This window comes from Hippocampus zosterae, chromosome 12 (genome assembly GCF_025434085.1).
Source record: "Hippocampus zosterae strain Florida chromosome 12, ASM2543408v3, whole genome shotgun sequence".
Classification (NCBI taxonomy): domain Eukaryota; kingdom Metazoa; phylum Chordata; class Actinopteri; order Syngnathiformes; family Syngnathidae; genus Hippocampus; species Hippocampus zosterae.
In genome coordinates, this window is record NC_067462.1 from 12,753,310 (window position 1) to 12,772,212 (window position 18,903).

Genomic DNA, 18,903 nt, shown 5'->3' on the forward strand with positions numbered 1-18,903 from the left:
TGCAAAGGCCAAGTTATATGTGATTTTATATACACACGCATACGCGCACATACACACACACACACACACACACACACACACACACACACACACACACACACACACACACACACACACACACACACACACACACACACACACACACACACACACACACACACACACACACACACACACACACACACACACACACACACACACGTTTGGCTCTTGTGGCTGTTTTTGTAAAGTTTATTCCAAATGATTAAACACCGTCAGAGATGTTATAATGTAGGATGTTGAGTACCTCACGAGTCCGCAGCTCAGCAAGCATCCAGGGATTAACTCTCGACCTCAACAAGGAAGGTTAAGACAAGAAGAAAATCCACCGGAGATGAAGTGAAGTAAGCAGATTTGCATTAAAAGCAGAAGAGTCCAGCTTCACAACACTTTTTAAAAAATCCCTTAATCAAAGTTCAATCTGAAATTGTGGCTAAAGGCTGCCGTTTAGTTTTCAATTGCTGTGTGTATTGTGAAACCAGCCCTACCGCTGGTTTGACATGCCAGTGGGCCCAAAAATGTATTGTACATTTTTCAAAGCAGTTTGAAATGAATTGGATGATTTTACTGAAACTAATATGACCATTTTGAAAAAGAGGTACTGATGGTGGCATTGCAGCTCGGCATACAGAATGTCTGTTTTGGGAGTGTACTTTTCGTTTCTCTTCTGTGAGAGCAGAACCCCCCCCCCCACCCCCCCCCAAAAAAAACAAAAAAACAAAAACACACACACTTTCCTAAAGGCTGAAAGAATATTTGCAGATCAGTTATCGTGTTGACAGCAAAGTAGATTCGGGGTCAAATCAAATTGAATTATTTGGGGCCCTGAAATTTGGGGCTCATGCATCATTGTTTTCTCATTTAAATGTTTCATTTTGCAAGAAGAAAAAACACCATGAGAAAAGAGCAACATGGTTACTTGTATTTCTCTCTTCTATCAGGAGGGTTCATTGCTTGCTCAAACTTGAACAGACCACATTTTTCAAAATCATTGGGAATTTTACAAAAACTATACAATTTGTCTTTTTCTGTCTCACTAAACTCAGCCTGAAAATGGCCCCACGTGCTGTAGCCCTCCCCGCTCCCCTTTTCTCAGTCACATTTTTATTTTCTCTTTTATGTGTTTGTGTTCATCTCGCTTCAAAGATGGTTGCCATGATTGCAGGTGCAGAGAGATGTACAGTGCACCAGGGGACAGCACCCTAGAGATGAAGAAGGAACGGGGTCCTGCCGGAGAGCAAGGTCACACCGAGGGTGAACACCTTCAAAGCACCATAGATTTTTTTTTTCCCTTTACACCAAAGCGAGGGAGCGCCGCATGTCACTGGTCGTCCCAGACAGTCACAATCTAAGGTGTGGATCTATTAGAGGGCAACACAGCACCAGTCCAAGCTAAGAATAAACACTTTCTGCGGAGGGGGAAAAAAAAAAAAAAGAAAAACATTCATTGCTCACTGCATAGCCACAGGGACTTTCACAAGTGTATCAAACAGTGAAGCAGACGACACTTTTATATCCAAACCTTTCCCTAAAGATATAGTTGAGCTTCTTTGTTTCTCTCCAAATAATTCCTGAATATAAAATGGTGATGTTAAATCCACGAGTTTGAGTTGTTATGTTGGAAATAACTTTGCAAAGTAAGTGTGATGAATCGTGTATGTCCTGACAACATACATAAGCGCAGATGTGGAATCCGATACTCCATCAAAAAAACAAAACAAAACATTATCATCATTGTTTTCCACATGGAATAACTTAGAATCTAAGATATTCTATCTAAGCCTTAGATGGTTGCCTTTTTCTCTATTCGTTTTAATAAAGCCATACGCATATTTGTTATGGCTTTGTTGAAACCAGTGATCACTCATCTTATTGAAACTAAGATCTACTTTCATGACATTCAAAGACATACCTTGCTTTCAAATGAAAGAATGAAGCGATCTAAACACTTATCACTGCAAAAACAATTTGACCACAATGTGTTATTTGGCAAGGAAAACTCAATTAAAAGCTTTATAAAGAGACATCCTCTGGTTTGGTCCCAAGCGGTAACATGGTCTGTTCCAAATACTTCCCCCAGACCATGGACTTTTACACGACACGAGAAGAGAAGAGGAAACATACCTAAATAATCCCAGAAGTGGCTCTTTGCTGCACAGTGAATTACGAAGTGCACATTCACTATATTCTGGGCTCCATCTGTTGCGATGGCAACTAGCTGTACATTGACTTCATGTACTTCTATGTGCTTTCTAATCTCAGACTCATGTGTCAACAATACACACTGTTGCTTCCTCCCACCATTAATTGTTGGCACATCATTGTGTTTTGCCAAAGGATTACTCCGGACCAATCCCAGGACACAGAGACAAATCACATTTCACAGTCCCATTCACACTGGCACTGAAATTAAATTGGACCGACCAAAATCAGTGACCTCATAGTCCATCATCCATTTTTAATAATTTCAGAAATCTTTTTACATACTATACTTCGAAACTGTTCATCATCATCATCCAAAGTTTCTGACAAGATTACACCCCAAAACACAACAATATACAATTTACAGTAAGATAAGAAGCAATTCTGGATAGCATGAGATAAGCCATTTAACCTGCAGCCCTACAACTTCAAATTAATGCTGATGTCAAGTTGCAGCAAATTATATCGGAGTCTGCTGGTAATACATAAATGGCTCCAACGCTACCATGGCTTCATCATAAATGTATGTGGGAGAAAATGAAGGATTGGACAGAGAAAGGAGGGAATAAGAGATAAGGAAAATTACCAGGATAAACACTTTGATAAATCACTAAGGAGGCAGGGAACTGTCGAACACATCCATCCTGCTCAATTGTTCCTCCCTCTATCTGCCTTAACAGAAGGCATAAGGGGTGTGCGTGTACGTGTTTGTGCCCCTGTTTGTGTTTGCGCGTGTGTGAGAAAGAGAGAGAGAGAGAGAGAGAGAGAGAGAGAGAGAAAGAGAGAGAGAAAATGACGGAGTGTATGTGCTTTGCATTAATTTGTGAATGAGAGACATGACAATGATGTCTGGGGCATGATAAGCTGCGCCCAGATCAACGCAACGAGGACACATGGCATTTATGGCTTGACACTAAATATTCTCCGTATATTTCCATATGCTGCACAGTAATTGGGGCTTCCTGAGAGCGTATTTCCTCACTTGAGGTGCCAAGGGCGTATATTCCTGACAGAGAGGCTGATAAATCAAACTTCTAATAAGCCAACTACTATGGAAGTAATATTTATGGCCGCCCACTGCCCAAGGCCAATGTCCCATGTCCAGCTCTCGACTCGCATGCATGCATAAACATGCTTGTAGGAGAAGAACTGGATCGAATTTAGATGCAAATGTAGAATAGATATTGAGAATCGAATTGATCATTGCCATTGGGTATGGAGCTCCATTCACTTTTTGTTGGCACATCGACCATCGTGATATTATGCCTTATGAATTTTGCTTGTTAGTTTAATTCATCGGCAACGACTATGTTCCACTACCTCATCCCCTGGTTAGGGAAAACATTGAACGCATCAGATGGAGTGAGATACGACGATGTATGGGAAAGGATAATGTGAGTCTCCATTATTTTATCCTCAACATGCGGCTCTTCTTTACAGTAAGTAAACAAGTGCAAACAAGTCGGTTCACTAACATTTGCATGTGTAGTTTATTTTGTCATTTGTAGATGTGAATCGTAAAATGTTAAAGGGATGCTGCAATTTACAATCTGATAGAGTAAGTTGCTTGGAATCATCACTGCCACTGGTATTCTTTCTAGTCACTGCACACATGGTCCCAATGAATAGAGATGTAGCAAGCCATGCAGATGCAAGCTAAACTGATGTACAGCTTGAAGGAAACACAACTAAAAGGAAGTGGAGCTCAGCACTTCAAAACAGCGCTCATCGCTGTTGATTCATTCAAAGACTGTCATGGTCCTCACACCCCACCCTCTCCTCCCCCCCATCCACGTCACGCCACAGAAGCAGTTCATCGAGGCCCCCGGTCTTTCAACTCATCTAATTTATATGGTTGTTGTTGTGATTAGCGTTTCTGCAGCACAGCGCTTTGGTCTCGGGCCATGGACAAACCGCTTTATGATGCCGTGCCTAATAAACATCATTGGGATTTTCCCTGGCTGGTAATTAAGTGTGTGGATAATTTGTCATAGTTAGTTAGAGCATAGTGCGATACCGGGAGAGGTGTTGCCTAGCAGGAGGCTAGCAGTTTCATGCATTCAACTCATTCATAACGGCAGCTGCAAATTGATCCTGGCGCCTGCTGGGCTACTAGGCAGAAGGCCATCACAGGTCAAGGAAGAAAAGACGTCACCTTTAATAGAGTTTGACTCGAACAATTTAGTCATGTTTGACAATAATGTTTTTGGAGTTCCAATTACTAATTCCCTCTGCATAAATGACAACGGTTTAAAAACTATCGTGCAATGCAAAGTGTTTTACGAAGGTGCTGTCGACGTTGAAACAGCAAAGTCAAACCAGAGCACACATCTACAGGAACATAGCCTATTTGCTTATGCACCTTAGTTGTTTCTGTGAGTACCATATTTTCCTCATTATAAGGCGCTTCGGAGTATAAGGTGCACCTTCAATGAATGGCCTATTTTAAAACGTTTTTCATATATAGGGCACACCACATTATAAGGTGCATAGAATATAAGCTCCAATAGTTGCTGAGGTTACGTTATGCATGCACTAGATGGAGCTACGCTAAAGGCAATACAATATATAAAACTTTATTTATATAGCACTTTCACAACTGCTGCGGATTTAACAAACCATTTTCAGAACATTTAAATTACCGTATTTTCACGACTATTCGACGCATCGTACTAATGGCCGCAGTCTCATTAATGGGTGACATTTCTGTATTTTACACATACACAGGACGCATCGTACTAATGGCCGCAGTTTTACAGTGGTAAAACATACGCCAGCTTAAACATACGGCATGCATGCGCGCACTCTAACACGTTAGCTTGAAGCATACGGTAGCATGCCAAGACATACAGATAAGATAAAAACACGTTTTTAAAAAGGCAACGAAAGCAGAACTGAGTTCGGGTGTATTTTATTTAGCCATCGTACAATGTTCTCACATTTTTCGATCAATCATCACCCAGAAATCCATCAAAGTCCTCATCCTCTGTATCAGAAGCAGAGGACTGCACATCTCAGTTGTCATTGAATGCATCACATGCTATTGTGAGTTGCTACGCATTGCCGAGCGGAAAGAAGGAGTAGCAACAGCAAAGTCAACATTTCTCTCGTGTGAAGCTTTCCCACATTTGAAAGTAAAGAACAGAGCGAAACATGGTGGCAGCGCGTGTGTGTGTAGAAAGAATTGAACAATTGTGCAAGTACCGTAATCCATCAAAAACGCCGCGTTCCCTCTCGTTGTTGCGTATTGTGGCGTAACTGGCCAAGTGCTGCCTCTCACTCTTTGTAAAGTTGTGTTTGCCACCGATCATCCATTGTTCCCATGCCGTTTGCAACTTTACTTTGAACGCCCGGTTGATGCCAATGTCCAGCGGTTGGAGTTCTTTAGTCAACCCTCCGGGAATAACGGCAAGCTCAGAGTTCATTTGCTTGACTTGTTTTTTTCACCGCTGCTGTGAGATGGGCACGCATGCCAAAAGCATAACCGGTGGCTTTAAGTTTGAACTGAGCTTCGTAGGCGTGTCTTTTTGTCGAATTTATTTTCAGGGGTTCTTAGAAACCAAAACCGGAGTTGTTTTGCAACAATGCACATTGCCACACTCTATACAAGTGTTGGTACTGGCTTGAGGCGTCCACTTACACGCCCACCCTTCACCATTGGCGGACTAGTTTGCCTGTCCTCTCTCTCCCTCTCTCTCTCACTCTCTCACTCTCTCCCTCTCCATATATGTATATATACACGCCCACCCTTCCCTGATTGGCCGACTTCTTTCCCTGCCTGGCCACAGTCACTTCCGCCTCTATATAAACAGCGTGTCGGCTGTCAGTCAGATTTTGGAACTCAGCGCATATAAAGGACGCTCCGCACCATAAGGCGTCCTGTCCATTTTGGAGAAAATTTAAGACTTTTAATGGCGCCTTATAGTCGTGAAAATACGGTACTATGTCCATGAAATCAGAAGACCTGTAAGGCGCACTGTCGACTATTGAGACAAGTGAATGCTTTTAGGTGTGCCTTATAGTTCGGAAAATATGGTACTCTCATACAATAAAATCAGGGAGAAGTGTATTTGTTGTGTGTCTTTTCATGCCTAGCAGGTGAAATGATGATGACAAAGACAGGTTTAGTTTTGTATTATTTCTGATCCAGGCACATCTCTGAAGACGTAGCCAGACCGAGGGGTTTCTCCAAAACTACATTGTTTTTCAAAATCTGTCCTCGAAGCGCCACCTTGTGGTGTAGTCTTTATTAGTTCAGAGATTTTGAAAAGATGGGACGAGTTTAGACTCATTTGTTGTGTTGGCCAGTTTGATTTTTGAACAGTACAGAGAAAGTGCTCCAACTTAGCCTTTGACTGCTGAAACGCTCAACTGTTAAAGTTTACAGATGTATCAGATCATGAAAAATGTTAAAGGAAGTGTACTGTATATAGGTGTTCTAACAGATTAAAAAAAGCCACTGAAGTTCAATTTTGTGGAGTCTTATTAGATTGTCTTTTGAATGGCACTTCCAAAAACCACCTCTCCACATAATGTTACATGCATCTTCTCCACCAACCTTATTCTTTTCTTGCATCTACAAAAGACTGTCTGATTGGAGTCTCAAGTTGCTGTTCTAATGTGACACATCAACTGAGTGCCTGAACTGTCTCTGATTGCTTTCCGTGACATAAACAATTACCAAGCTGTTTTGTGTGATTAAACGACATCTTCGTTTCTGCTCCCGCCGCCTCCTTTCAACGGTCACACGCTTGGCCATCTTCCTTTCACTACTTAGTATTATAAAAGCCAGCTATGCAATTCGCAACAGCATCACCTGTTCTCAGGTCATGCCGTCCTTGCAAAATGCAAACTACTGTTTCGCCTTTGCCCTCTGTGTAAATTTCAACGACCATTGTTAAAATGTGTGTTTTCTATTTGTCACAAATGTCTCCAACATAAGGCTGACACAATTATCAGTTGTTTATTCAGTCTCTTATTCTTCCGCCTATTTCCTATTTCAATAGTCCTACTGACTTCTAGTAATATTTAATCCCAAAACCTGGAAATATTATTTCATAGTGTATATATGAAATAGCTGTTATTGTGTTATTTGTGACCTTTTCATCATACTTTTGCTTGCAAATGTTTCCTTTTCCTTTTTTTTTTTTTTTTACATGTTATTAGGAGTCATGGTGGCCTTTCTTGACATAACTTTCTTTACATTTCAGATTGGCTGAAACACTTTCACGGTTCCTATTATTATTTTTTTAATGGTACAGATCTCAATATATATGTTTTATTTTGAATCCCAAAGTTTGGAAATGTATAGGTAGAGACAGACTGTACAATTTGCAGCCTTGATCTACAATAATTGACTGACATTATATGAGAACCATCTGCTGCACTTCAATGACTCACTCTGTTGTCAGGTACCGTAATTTAGTCGCTTTTCATCCTGCCATCCCCCTTTTTTGTCTTCTGTTCGCCTCCCCATGTAATCATCTTCCCATTCTCCCACTTCTCATTTTATATTCCCTCTTCACCTTTTTTCTTTCTGCCTTTTCATTTGTGTCTGTCCGGCTCTTCTCTGCTTACATTCATATCAATTGCTATTTTTTTTTCTATCAAACCCTCCCATATTTGTAGGATCTTCTTTTAGTCAGAAGAGCTATGTATGTCCAACCAACTAATTGTGGTCTTCAGGAAGAGTATGAAATATATTGTCTCGCACTACTTAGATGATATGGATGAATGATCTATTTTTACCTTTCTCTGCCAGTTTCCGTGTGTAAAAAGTATGCATGTCATGGAGAGTGATGTTTGTGCATATGGAGAAATATAAATCACAGAATACAGAAAAGGTTATGCTTGACAGGAAATTATCACAGGCCATATAGTTTCTGAGGCATGTGGAGAGTACTAAAGGATGGCTTATGTCTGTGTGTTTTTGCAAAGAAACCCATCACAGCCATAATAAATTAGATATGGTAACAGCCCTGGCATAAAGTATTTACCAAAAGCGCCATCTGCATTTTAATATCAAAAATAAATTCATCTTTGGCTGCGGTGCATTATTACAGGATTCTTGCTATCACTTCCAACACACGGGAATTCACATGCTTGCCTCTTTTCTGCTGATGGCACTTTTATGCTAATGGTGTTTTCTCTTCACCTTTCCAAATCACCCATCATAGAATTTCAGGTGGCCGCGTCCTGGGAAGCATGTGTATGAACATACAGGAAAGAGACATATGCAATTAAGTTTGCCTTGAATGGATTAGTTGAATTTATTTGTGAGCTGAGCCCTCTTCTTGAGCATGTGCACGAACAGGAGGTTTCTTAAAAACACAGCAATCTATCAAGTGCAACACATTATACAGTTTCAGATATCGAAATATTAATTGAGGGTAATTTTATAATCAACATTACTTTGACAAAATAAAATTAGATGTAAAATTTGACCCGAAATGTCAGACAATTTGGGATTCAACCAAAATTCGCCTCTCGAGCCCTATAAATGTTTGGAGTTGGAATCATTATCAGAGGGCTTAACTATTTTTAATTACTATTAGCATTTTTTTTGTGCATTATATATATATATATATATATATATATATATATATATATATATATATATATATATAAATAAATAAAAGGGCTCAGAGAGGAGCTGCAGAGAGCTTGGAAGGTAAAGGTGACAGTCGTGCCTGTGGTGGTCGGAGCACTCGGGGCAGTGACCCCCAAACTAGATGAGTGGTTGCAACAGATCCCGGGAACAACATCGGACATCTCGGTCCAGAAATGTACAGTGCTGGGAACAGCAAGGATTGCTGAAATTAATCACTAATAAAGGGTTGATTCAATTTTTTCTCAAGAGAAAAAGTTTAACAAACTGGAGCTCTACGGACATCAGTACAGTGTACTATATCTCCTGATTATATGTTAAGGAAAAAGAAAGGGGTTCAACCTCTATGGCTACTAGATATTTTCAAAATTACATACATATTCCATCCAGCATCCTACAAATGCATATTGCAATAAAAAAACTATAAAAAATAAACAACCGAGCAAGAACAGTCCCGAGCCACTTAAGAGCAGGGAAGGAGCCTCAGGTTCCTGACTCCATTGGGATCAGATACTTTTTTTTCCTTTAAACAGCTATTCAATCAAGCTAAAATCAAAACAAACATGTCCAGAAAAAAATAACCCCCCACACCCCCAAAAAAGCGACCTGACTCTAGCTCCCTAAAGCACTTTAAAAAGCTGTAGCTGAGTATATTAACCTAGTGTATATTAGCCTTGTCTCGTAGCCAAGGGACTTGCTGAGTCTCTATGCATTGAACTTAGGGAATCTTAATGAAATAAAAAGTCGAGGTGTGACATTGTGTTTACCTGCAAAGAGTGCCGAGCCGTCCCTGGAAACACACCGAATAATGCATTTAATGTGTTGTGGCTGTATGAGAAAATGTGTTTTCCCCAAACTCCCTTAACAACAGAGGAGCAGAGGGTGGGATGGAGCCAGAGAACAAAGATGACAGAAAACTGTACACTAGAGAACAACACGGGGCGGGAGAACACACACAAAAAAATGTGTTTGCAAATTACAAACTAAAAGCCTTTACATTCTAGCACGCCATACCATATCCCACGGGAAACATGGTCCTTTCAACACTCTTATTAAAAGAATGCAGGTAACAGGAAAACACTCATTAATTCTCTGCCATTATTTACAGAAAGCGGCTTAGAAAAAAAATAAATGGCCGCTTCAACAAATGCATTTCCATTTTCAATCGACAAAATAAAACTTCTGTTAGCGTGACGCTATAAGTAACACCAGTCATAATTCTGCTTTTTAAAATGGTAAGAAGTGATTAAGGAACAATACATAATTCTGCCACCAAGTTGCCAACATTTCAAATGACCCAACAGATCCCCATATGAGCATTTTGTCAACAGCGGCAAAGAAAAATGACTCCTTTAAGGACAAAACCTTGAGCAGATCAAGACAAACACTAAATGTCCTTCTTGGTCATATAAAATAATGGTTGGATGAAATCTTACAAGAGTAGCAACAAATTCACAGGGCAGATTGATCTACCCAGCAAACCACAACAGTTGAATGGGACAGAAAATAAAGTTGGACATTCACCCGCAGAGAAGCGAGGCAACCAATCAAACGGCCTTGCAGAAGCAATATCCCCATTAAAAGCTAATGAGGTGTTTCCCTGGATCAGGGTCTGGGCAATCCATCAAACCCCAAAGCAAGATTTATGTTGGAGATTTCCTGAAAACTAACAAATAGACTGGACTAAAACAGGCCCTCCTGGGTTGAGACGAAAACTGAGCTATCTGCAAAGCCACAAATCAACCCAAGCTTGGACTGCTCTTTTCCCATTAAGTTAGAACTGAAACAACAAAAAAAGAACTTATCTTCATCTATTTGTACAGACGTGACATCTGCTTGCGATTTCTCATTGTGTTCTCAAACCTTGCATTGAGTCAAAATTTATGAAATCACACTGTTGCTCAGTGCTTGCTAGACTGTGCTCTCATACTTTAAGCCAGTAATTCCCAACCTTTATTGAGCCAAGGAACATTTTTTAAGTTCGGAAAATCGCACGGCACCCCACTAAACAAAATCGTCACAAAGAGAGGAGACGTACTGTATGTCAATTTCATACTTTTTGCCATCTAATAGAAGATAATTTTTTTGTTCTGTCTGTCACTGTAAGTGGCTGACATAGATGGAGGTACAAAAATTCATTATTTGTTATTAATAAATAATTTTCAGACCAATTAAGTGAAATTTGATCGACAGTTTGGGCTCTCACGGCACCCTAATGTGCCAAACTAGTTGGGAATCACTGATTTAAGCATTGTAATTGAAGATCTGTTCATGTAACTTTTTCAGAGAGCAAAATAAAACTTTAAAGATACCCGGGAAAGGTGTGATTGGTGCAGTTCAAAAGAAAATCAAGGTTGAAAAACGGCATTCCCTGAAGAGAACACCCAAATATATGCGGAACAAAATGTCTTCCACACAATTCATGCAATTATGTCTTTGAAGTTGCAGAAGGTATAGGTCACAGTATTGCAAACAAGTGTTTGAATAATTCACACTCACCGCCCTGATTGGTGCTGACGGTAATGATGGCGACTTGTCGAGGGAATGAGCTCATGTCTGAAACGCCGTTGAGTGATTCGATCTCAAAGGTATAATTAGCGTGCGCCGAGAAGTCCATGACGGTGACAGAGGCGGTAGTCAGGCCTAACGGTTGGGGAAGGAAACGCAGCTCCTCCTCACAAAGTTGGCATTGGCCAGGCTCTGGACCACAGCGTTTACATTGGACATTGTAAGTTAGGTCTCGGCGTCCCCCGGTGTCACTGGGGGGTGACCATTCCAGCATCAGACATGTGTCATTGAGGTTGAAAAGTAAGTTACGTGGAGGGGACGGAGGACCTGTTAAAAGAAGGAAAGAGAAGAGATAACGCAATGAATATACAGTATATCGTGAGTTTTTTATTAAGTTGAATAAGTACAAATAGTGTACTCCTCGGAAGCCTTCAAAAGGGCCACATTGTTTAATTTAAAGCTTGATTTTGCCTTCAACGTCATAATCTCACATTTAATTAATTTGGTGTCAGAACTAGTAATGATGAACATTCCTTTTGTCAAATTACAATAATTATTATATTCCTGAAACACAACACAGATTCAACTGCTTCTAACTTAGGTAATACGATTAAAATGTACTGCACAGTGCACTGTCGCAGACCTTCGGAGCCAGAATTTCATGGGCAAACCTTTGAAGCAAACCGTCCCAACAACTAAAAACGTAAATACTGTAGTTGTTTCGCACATGCAAATGAACAACCAAAACCAGCATACATAAAGCGTGTGATGGAAAAGTGGTTATGCCTGCATGACTGTGTTTTATGTTATGTGTTGTGTTTATTGTTTTACTTGATGTTAACTGTTTTGTTAAGCGCTTTGTTACAGCTGCCGCTGTTGTGAAAGCGCTATATAAATCAGCATGTATTGTATTGTATATGTGACTTGGTGGATATAAAAATGAAAATGATGACCATAGAAGCAACAGAATACAAGCTAATACATTCCTCCAGAATATTCGTTCCGATTAATGTCACCGATTTTATGTTGCTCCATTCTATAATTGCTAAGGTATTCTTTGAGCGTAACCAAGTTACTTGGCTATTTTGGGGAGAAAGAACCTTGAATGTTTTGCTGTCAGTGAAACACAAGTAGAGAGAAAAGAACAGGCTCGAGAATTGACCCTTGGGGCACAGTGCAACTCAATTCTAAAAGCTCTACCCAATGATTAACACGTTTCCATCCAAAACGCAATGTTAAAAGGTTAACAAGATGTTACTACTGTACTTCTCTGTCACGTTGAGCCTGAAGCGACAGAATAATCGCTTCGTTCACAACTACTAGAGGTAAGTGGATCCCCGAAATAGCAGACAAAGAAAAGGAATTCTGTCATAAAAAATGAGATTTATTATAACACAAAATCCCCGTCTAAACGGATAACAGAAAACGCTGGTCAAAAAGACGACCAGGAAATAACAACGAGGCAACAGAAAACGCTTGCGAAACAAAAACGGCAAGGAGAAAGTTCTTAAGTAAAATACTAATCGAACACGAGAGGAATATCAAGGCACTCAATAATAGTCAGTAGTCATTTAAGTCAGAGTTTTAACCGAGAAGGAATAGACGATAGCAAATGGCACGGCGTGGAATACTCCGGCAGTGAGTCGACTGCCGGAGCGCCCAAATATAGCAGGTGCAATTACCAACAAATGGTTGGCAGGTGTGCAGGCGGCAAGCAAAAACGCCTGCCCCCTGCTGTCGAATCCGGAACATGACATTCTCGACCCCATCCATTACATTATTTCGCCTCCCTCTGATTTGAGTGTTGAAGGAATTTTTGTGCTCCCTGGATGCATGTCTTTGTGCGCCAGAGTAAGCATTGTGCTGTAGCAGGCAGTCAGCCGTCAACAGGGTGAAGTTAAAAGGCCTGCGAGATTTGAAAATTCCCTTTCTGCCAAGCTCACTGTCTGCCGAGACAATGCGATGTTTCCCCGTCCCTCAGCAACTCTCCATCCCGCTCTACCTTTGCTTGAAATCTCAGCAGACAGCAATGCTCCTCCTCCACTTCTGTCAGCGTACGTCCATTCTTTTGCTCGCTTTATCTGCCCCTGCCTTTATCGGCCATCATCGCACCTCCTCTATTCTCTCCACCGAGCAGAATCCACCCACCTTGCCCTCCTGTGGATCAACCCCACTGCCATCAATCAGCCTCCATTCTCCTCCAGAGCAAGATTGGGATCAGTATCCTCCTTCCTTTCTTTCTTCAGTGTCTACTCCACCCATGTATCCTCCACCTTTATCTCTCCTTTTGTGATACCCTTGCTTTCTTCGTTCCTGTATTCATTTTTTAAACAGTATTCCTCCTTAATTTTACTCTAATAATTTATTCATTGTCCCAATTTGTAAGAATAATGACCACAAAGTACTGTAAACTGCCATTCCAGTGACATGAGAGGTCTACTGTCTGGTCCACCAGCTGTGCGCATCCACGTCATTCTTTCTTTATCCGGCCTGTGTAATGTACTGTCATGTTCTGTCTGTTTTTATTTTGTTTTCAGCCCCAGCGGGAGCGAAGGGCGTTTCCCCTCCAGCAGGCCCACCTGTTCCTTTCTAATCTAGCCTTGCCATGTACAGTGTTAAAAGACTGCCAAGCTGCCTAGTCTTTGTCAGATTATTGATCTTGCTTGCTGCTCACGCTCAAGTGGTGTTTTCTAGACCTTGTCCTTGATCTTGCTCTCTTTGTTTTGTGTAATTGGACTCTTCGTGCAATTTGACTCTTGTCATTTCGGCTTTTGCCTTTGCACCTTGCCTTTTTGCAACCACTTTTTGTGTATGCTTTGATTTTCCTGGCTCTTTGTGACCAGCGATTTCTGTTGATACTTTGTTGGTGCGCTCTTCTATAAATAAATATTTTTTGTAAAGCAGTTTATCCGAGTCTGCATTTTAGGGATCCACACTCCACCTGGTTCGTGGTCGGACCTTGTCATATCCTGTAGCAGCAACTTGATTTTGTGGAGCTCCATAAAACAATCTGCAGTTTTAGAGGTGCAATACAAGACAAGAATTTCTGCATATTTCCTCTCCAAACATCTGTCTTTGCAGACTAAACCCCAAGACTCAGTATTCCACAGTGCCTAGTCAAGTCAAGTCAAGTCAAGTCAACAGTATTTATAGAGCACTTTCAAACAGCCATCGCTGCATACAAAGTGCTGTACATGGAGCGATTTAACATATACAATAAACAGTAAGACGAATCAGTAATAAGTAATAAGTAATAAGGCGGTAGAAAGCACCAAGCAGTAAAATCAAGAGCAAATCTAAGTCATGCTGAGTCAAACGCCAAAGAATACAAGTGAGTTTTGAGGAGGGCTTTAAAGATGGGCAGCGAGGAGTACAAATAGTACACTCCCCATCCAGAAAAAAAGATTTCAGTGATGGTACCCTAGTCTAGTCTAAATGACAGCTATGTTGCATTTTAATTAAAAGGGAATTAATCTAATTAAACTTTTATTTAATGCAAATATTACTTTGTAATTACTGTCCGTGACTAAGATGAGGCAGCCGATCCACATGCAATTAATTTGATTATCTTTTGTACACTTTGACTCTGAACAGATACGTATTAAATATCACAAGGATCATCCAGAGTCACAGGTATTAACAAGTTGTGGGGTTTCACGTCAATCACAATTAGCCACTTTGAAGCGGTAGGCTAATAATTTTCCTCAGTATTAGGCATGAGCCACTTAAAGATGAATAGAGGTGAAGGGCAAGCGACTTGGGAAACGGAGTGCGCCAAGCTTGACGTTCTTTCTACATTAAATGTACCGGTAGCTTCACTGCACTGACACTACCATCAAAGAAATGAGCAAGCTAAGCAATGCCATCAAAGATACTTCATACCGAAACGTACGTCCTTAAATTTGTGTAGGATATTCTGGATTTTCACAGAAGCTTGTACTTGGGTAAACACTGAAACATATAAATGTTCAGTGAGAAATCATAGTAAGTGTTAACCTAACTGTGCGTTTAAAAAATTATATATATATATATATATATATATATATATATATATATTATATATATTACACTGTTTGAGCGGGCATGCGCAGGATAGGTCCATGATGTAAAGCAGAAGAGATGATTTAAGGTTTAGAAGTGCCTTGGGGAAAAAGCAGCTTGTGTTGGTGATTCAGAAATGTAATTTCACTATTCAAAACCTATTTGGTGTTGAAAATAACTGTTATGACCACACTTACTGAAAAATGTAGTGCAACTAGTAATATCACAACTTGTAACTGCGCTAGTACACAACATTGTTAATGACTAAGTATTAAGATAGGGCATACTCACGTGTGCAAGCCATTGTTGGAGGGTCTTTTCCAGCCCTGAAATACCCAACTTCACAACGGCAGACTGCAGCACCTTCTCCGTAGCTGAAACTATTTATCGGGCACTTTGAACACTTGATGTTTCCAGCAAAAGCCTTGTAGAAGCCTGGCTGGCATGCTGGGTGGGACAAAGAAAATAAATGAAAGAGAGATGGTGAGTGAACAAAAACAGTCTCAATGTGACGAGCTGGCAAACCAACTTATAGGCTTTAATAACTTATGAATTTAAATAAAAAAAATCAATTTGTTTGATGGAAACCATTTCTGTGATCCCTTATTGTAGACTCATGAAAGAAGTTATACATCATACATTATATATCAAAGCAGCAAGGCTTCCAAAGTGTTTTGTGTTTGAACGTACAGTCCATGATACATACAATTCATCTGCAATATATATACAGTATATAGTTAGTTTTCACATATGTCCTCCATGAATGGTATATCTTCGCTTGACATTCATAATGCAGTTAATGACTGTGACAAAAAAAGCACACACAAATAAGACTGTATCACAACGAATAGTGCCATTGCTTACGGCATGTTAAGGCTACTGACATCATTAACCTTGTATACCACAGTGTCCTTGAGTCACAATCTGTCTGTCAACCCTGACCCACCCCACTATATGAGATCTTTTTGACGTCGTCAGCCGAATGGGGCCTCTGGTCGACCTTTCATGAACTGAGGCGACGTTTCTTTTAAACCCTTGTAAGAACAATCTGCCTCAATTTGTCTGGTCGAACTTTACTCCAGGGCCACAGTGGCGCTACACTGTTGCTGAACATGCATCAACTGAGAACTCACACACACACACACACACACGCACCCATATGAATACATGGTTTCAATGCATACCACAAAAGACTATACTGCAGGGTTTTCCAAACTCGGTCCTCAAGAGCCGCTGCCCGACCTGTTTTCGATGTGGCCCTCCTGCAACATACCTGATTCAAATGATCAGGTAATTTTCATTCTACTTCACAGCTTGATGATGAGTTGATCATTTTGGTCTGCATCGCACTGATTTAAGCGCAGCATTCACGTGTCTTATTTGTGCTTTTGGAACTGATTGTTAAAGCCATCCCCATGACCATTTACATTAAGTCCAAACTGTGCATCTTATGTGTCATGTGGGTACAGATCTTGCTGTCAAGTTTGCAACTGGCAAAAAGAGATCCAACTGGATGTGGCTTCTTGACTGATGAATGGAATAAGCGACTCTTAGAGGGCAGACGGTCTTCTGCACATCTCGAAGGTGAGGACATTTGAGCTGGCTACAAAAAAGTAGTTTTCTGACTCATTGGCCTTTGGGACCCCGGTCAACCATTGGCCCTCTGCCCAAGGTTAATGGGATCTGGAAGTCATCCAGAACATCCTCCCAGCCCAAAGTCGTTGACCATGAGACATCTTGGTGAGGCATTCCAGTAGCATGATGACCTCACTTACTGTATACTTTTACCCAAATTGTTGGATTGGCCACTCTTAAATACATTTTTGACAGGAAAAAAGTAGTGTAAAACCATCAAACGTATCTGGTGCCATGCAACTCAAATACATCATTTTGAATCATATTCAAATGAAACGATTCATCCATTGGAATGGGAATAAGTAGGAAAAATAAATAGATTTACATTCGTAACATTTGCTGCATACAATAACATTCTTTCCAGTAAACATTATGATTATTCAAAGTGCAAAGATTTCTACATTTGAAATTTAGGACGGTTGATCTTTTTCCTGCACAATTCTGTTGGGGAGGGAACCAAACAAACCTTTATTTTATATATATATTTGGACATGCATGTAGGTGGTATCTGGTATGGATTTTCTAAGTCTTGGCAGGAACAAAAACAAACATTCCTCCCACGTTGTTAAACTGATGATTTTATTGTTTCTATTAAAAAAATCATTTTCATACATTTAAACAATAGTCGTTCCATTTACCTTTGGTCATCATGGTAACCTGTGTCATAACGGGTAAAATGCATGCATACTAATGCAGGTTTGTTGTTAACATGAGGAGTCTTTACAGCCGATGGGTGGTGAATTCTTCTCCCGGTGGTCAGCGAAGGAGAACAATTCCAAGAGGAGCACAATTCTGCAGCATTTACTTGCAGAACCACATCAACAAATGTTGCAGAATAGTTCAACTCTTGAAATCAAAAGCAGTGTGGTGAGGAGGCGATGCAAATGAAAATAGATTGATTGCTACCGAGATGACAGCACCAGTTGCTGATAAAAAATTTAAACCATAGAAAACCAATATGAAATGTTATACTTCATTTGTCCATTTTTACCGAAGGCACTAATGTACGGCTTGTGTACGGAAAGTAATGTATATCGTACCACATTCGGCACCTCGTTACTTGCAGTTAGGCTCGTCTGATTATCCAAATCAAGCTTTGACTTAAACAATATCAAATCCCCTATAATTATCTCTGAGCTGCAGCAAAATGACTGTTTGTGGTTGAATCAACCCGGTTAATCTGTTTTCGTATGGTTCCAGCAGCTTTGCGGCATAAAGCCAACAAACCAAACGTTGAGGAAATATATTTCATCTATGGAATCCCTTGAGAAGTGGCACTATTGAACCAACACTTTCATAGTTTTTTTTTTCATTTGCAATCAAGATTGAGGCCCTCAAAATTCCAATGACTGAGCCTCTCTGCTGCATGTCACCCACCCACCCTTCCCCATCTTCACGAACTGATGCGAGTGCAAACTCTTGATTTGCACTTGAGGATTAGCTTGCCTCACACAACAGGGGTGTTGACACGGCACACATTTGCTCCGGCGCTGCACCGATGTATTTTGTTGCGATATATTTTACACCGCAGCAAATTTTGTGGAGCGTTCACACGTACATAGCCGCTGAGCGTGTCAGCACTGACACAGCGTCGGTGCAGCCCCAGTTGCGTTCACACGGCAGTTTCTGCAGCGGACCAAAACAACAGAAAACAAATGAGCTGTCGTGTTGGTTCTTTTTAAAACGTATACACAACTCAAGCGACTACTGGACAGGCACGTCCTTCACCTTCTCGGTCTCCGTGCCTTCTGCTCGAGAGTGACCGCCCCCGAAAACGTAAATCAACGATGACTTCAATGACACTCAGAAAAGCAAACAGGTAATGCGCCAAACAGAAAATCAAGAGAGGAAATCACAAAATTAATTATATA

General features: G+C 40.6%; 1 protein-coding gene across 1 annotated transcript in view; it reads right to left on the reverse strand.

Annotated features, from left to right (window-relative positions):
* Positions 1 to 18,903, reverse strand: part of epha6 (eph receptor A6) — a 121,786-nt gene that overhangs the window by 43,151 nt on the left and 59,732 nt on the right. The window contains exons 4-5 of the mRNA XM_052082088.1: positions 15,689 to 15,844; positions 11,348 to 11,683 (exon numbers count right to left, since the gene is read on the reverse strand). Coding sequence (XP_051938048.1) covers positions 11,348 to 11,683; positions 15,689 to 15,844 — 492 coding nt within the window. The remainder of the gene's footprint in view (positions 1 to 11,347; positions 11,684 to 15,688; positions 15,845 to 18,903) is intronic.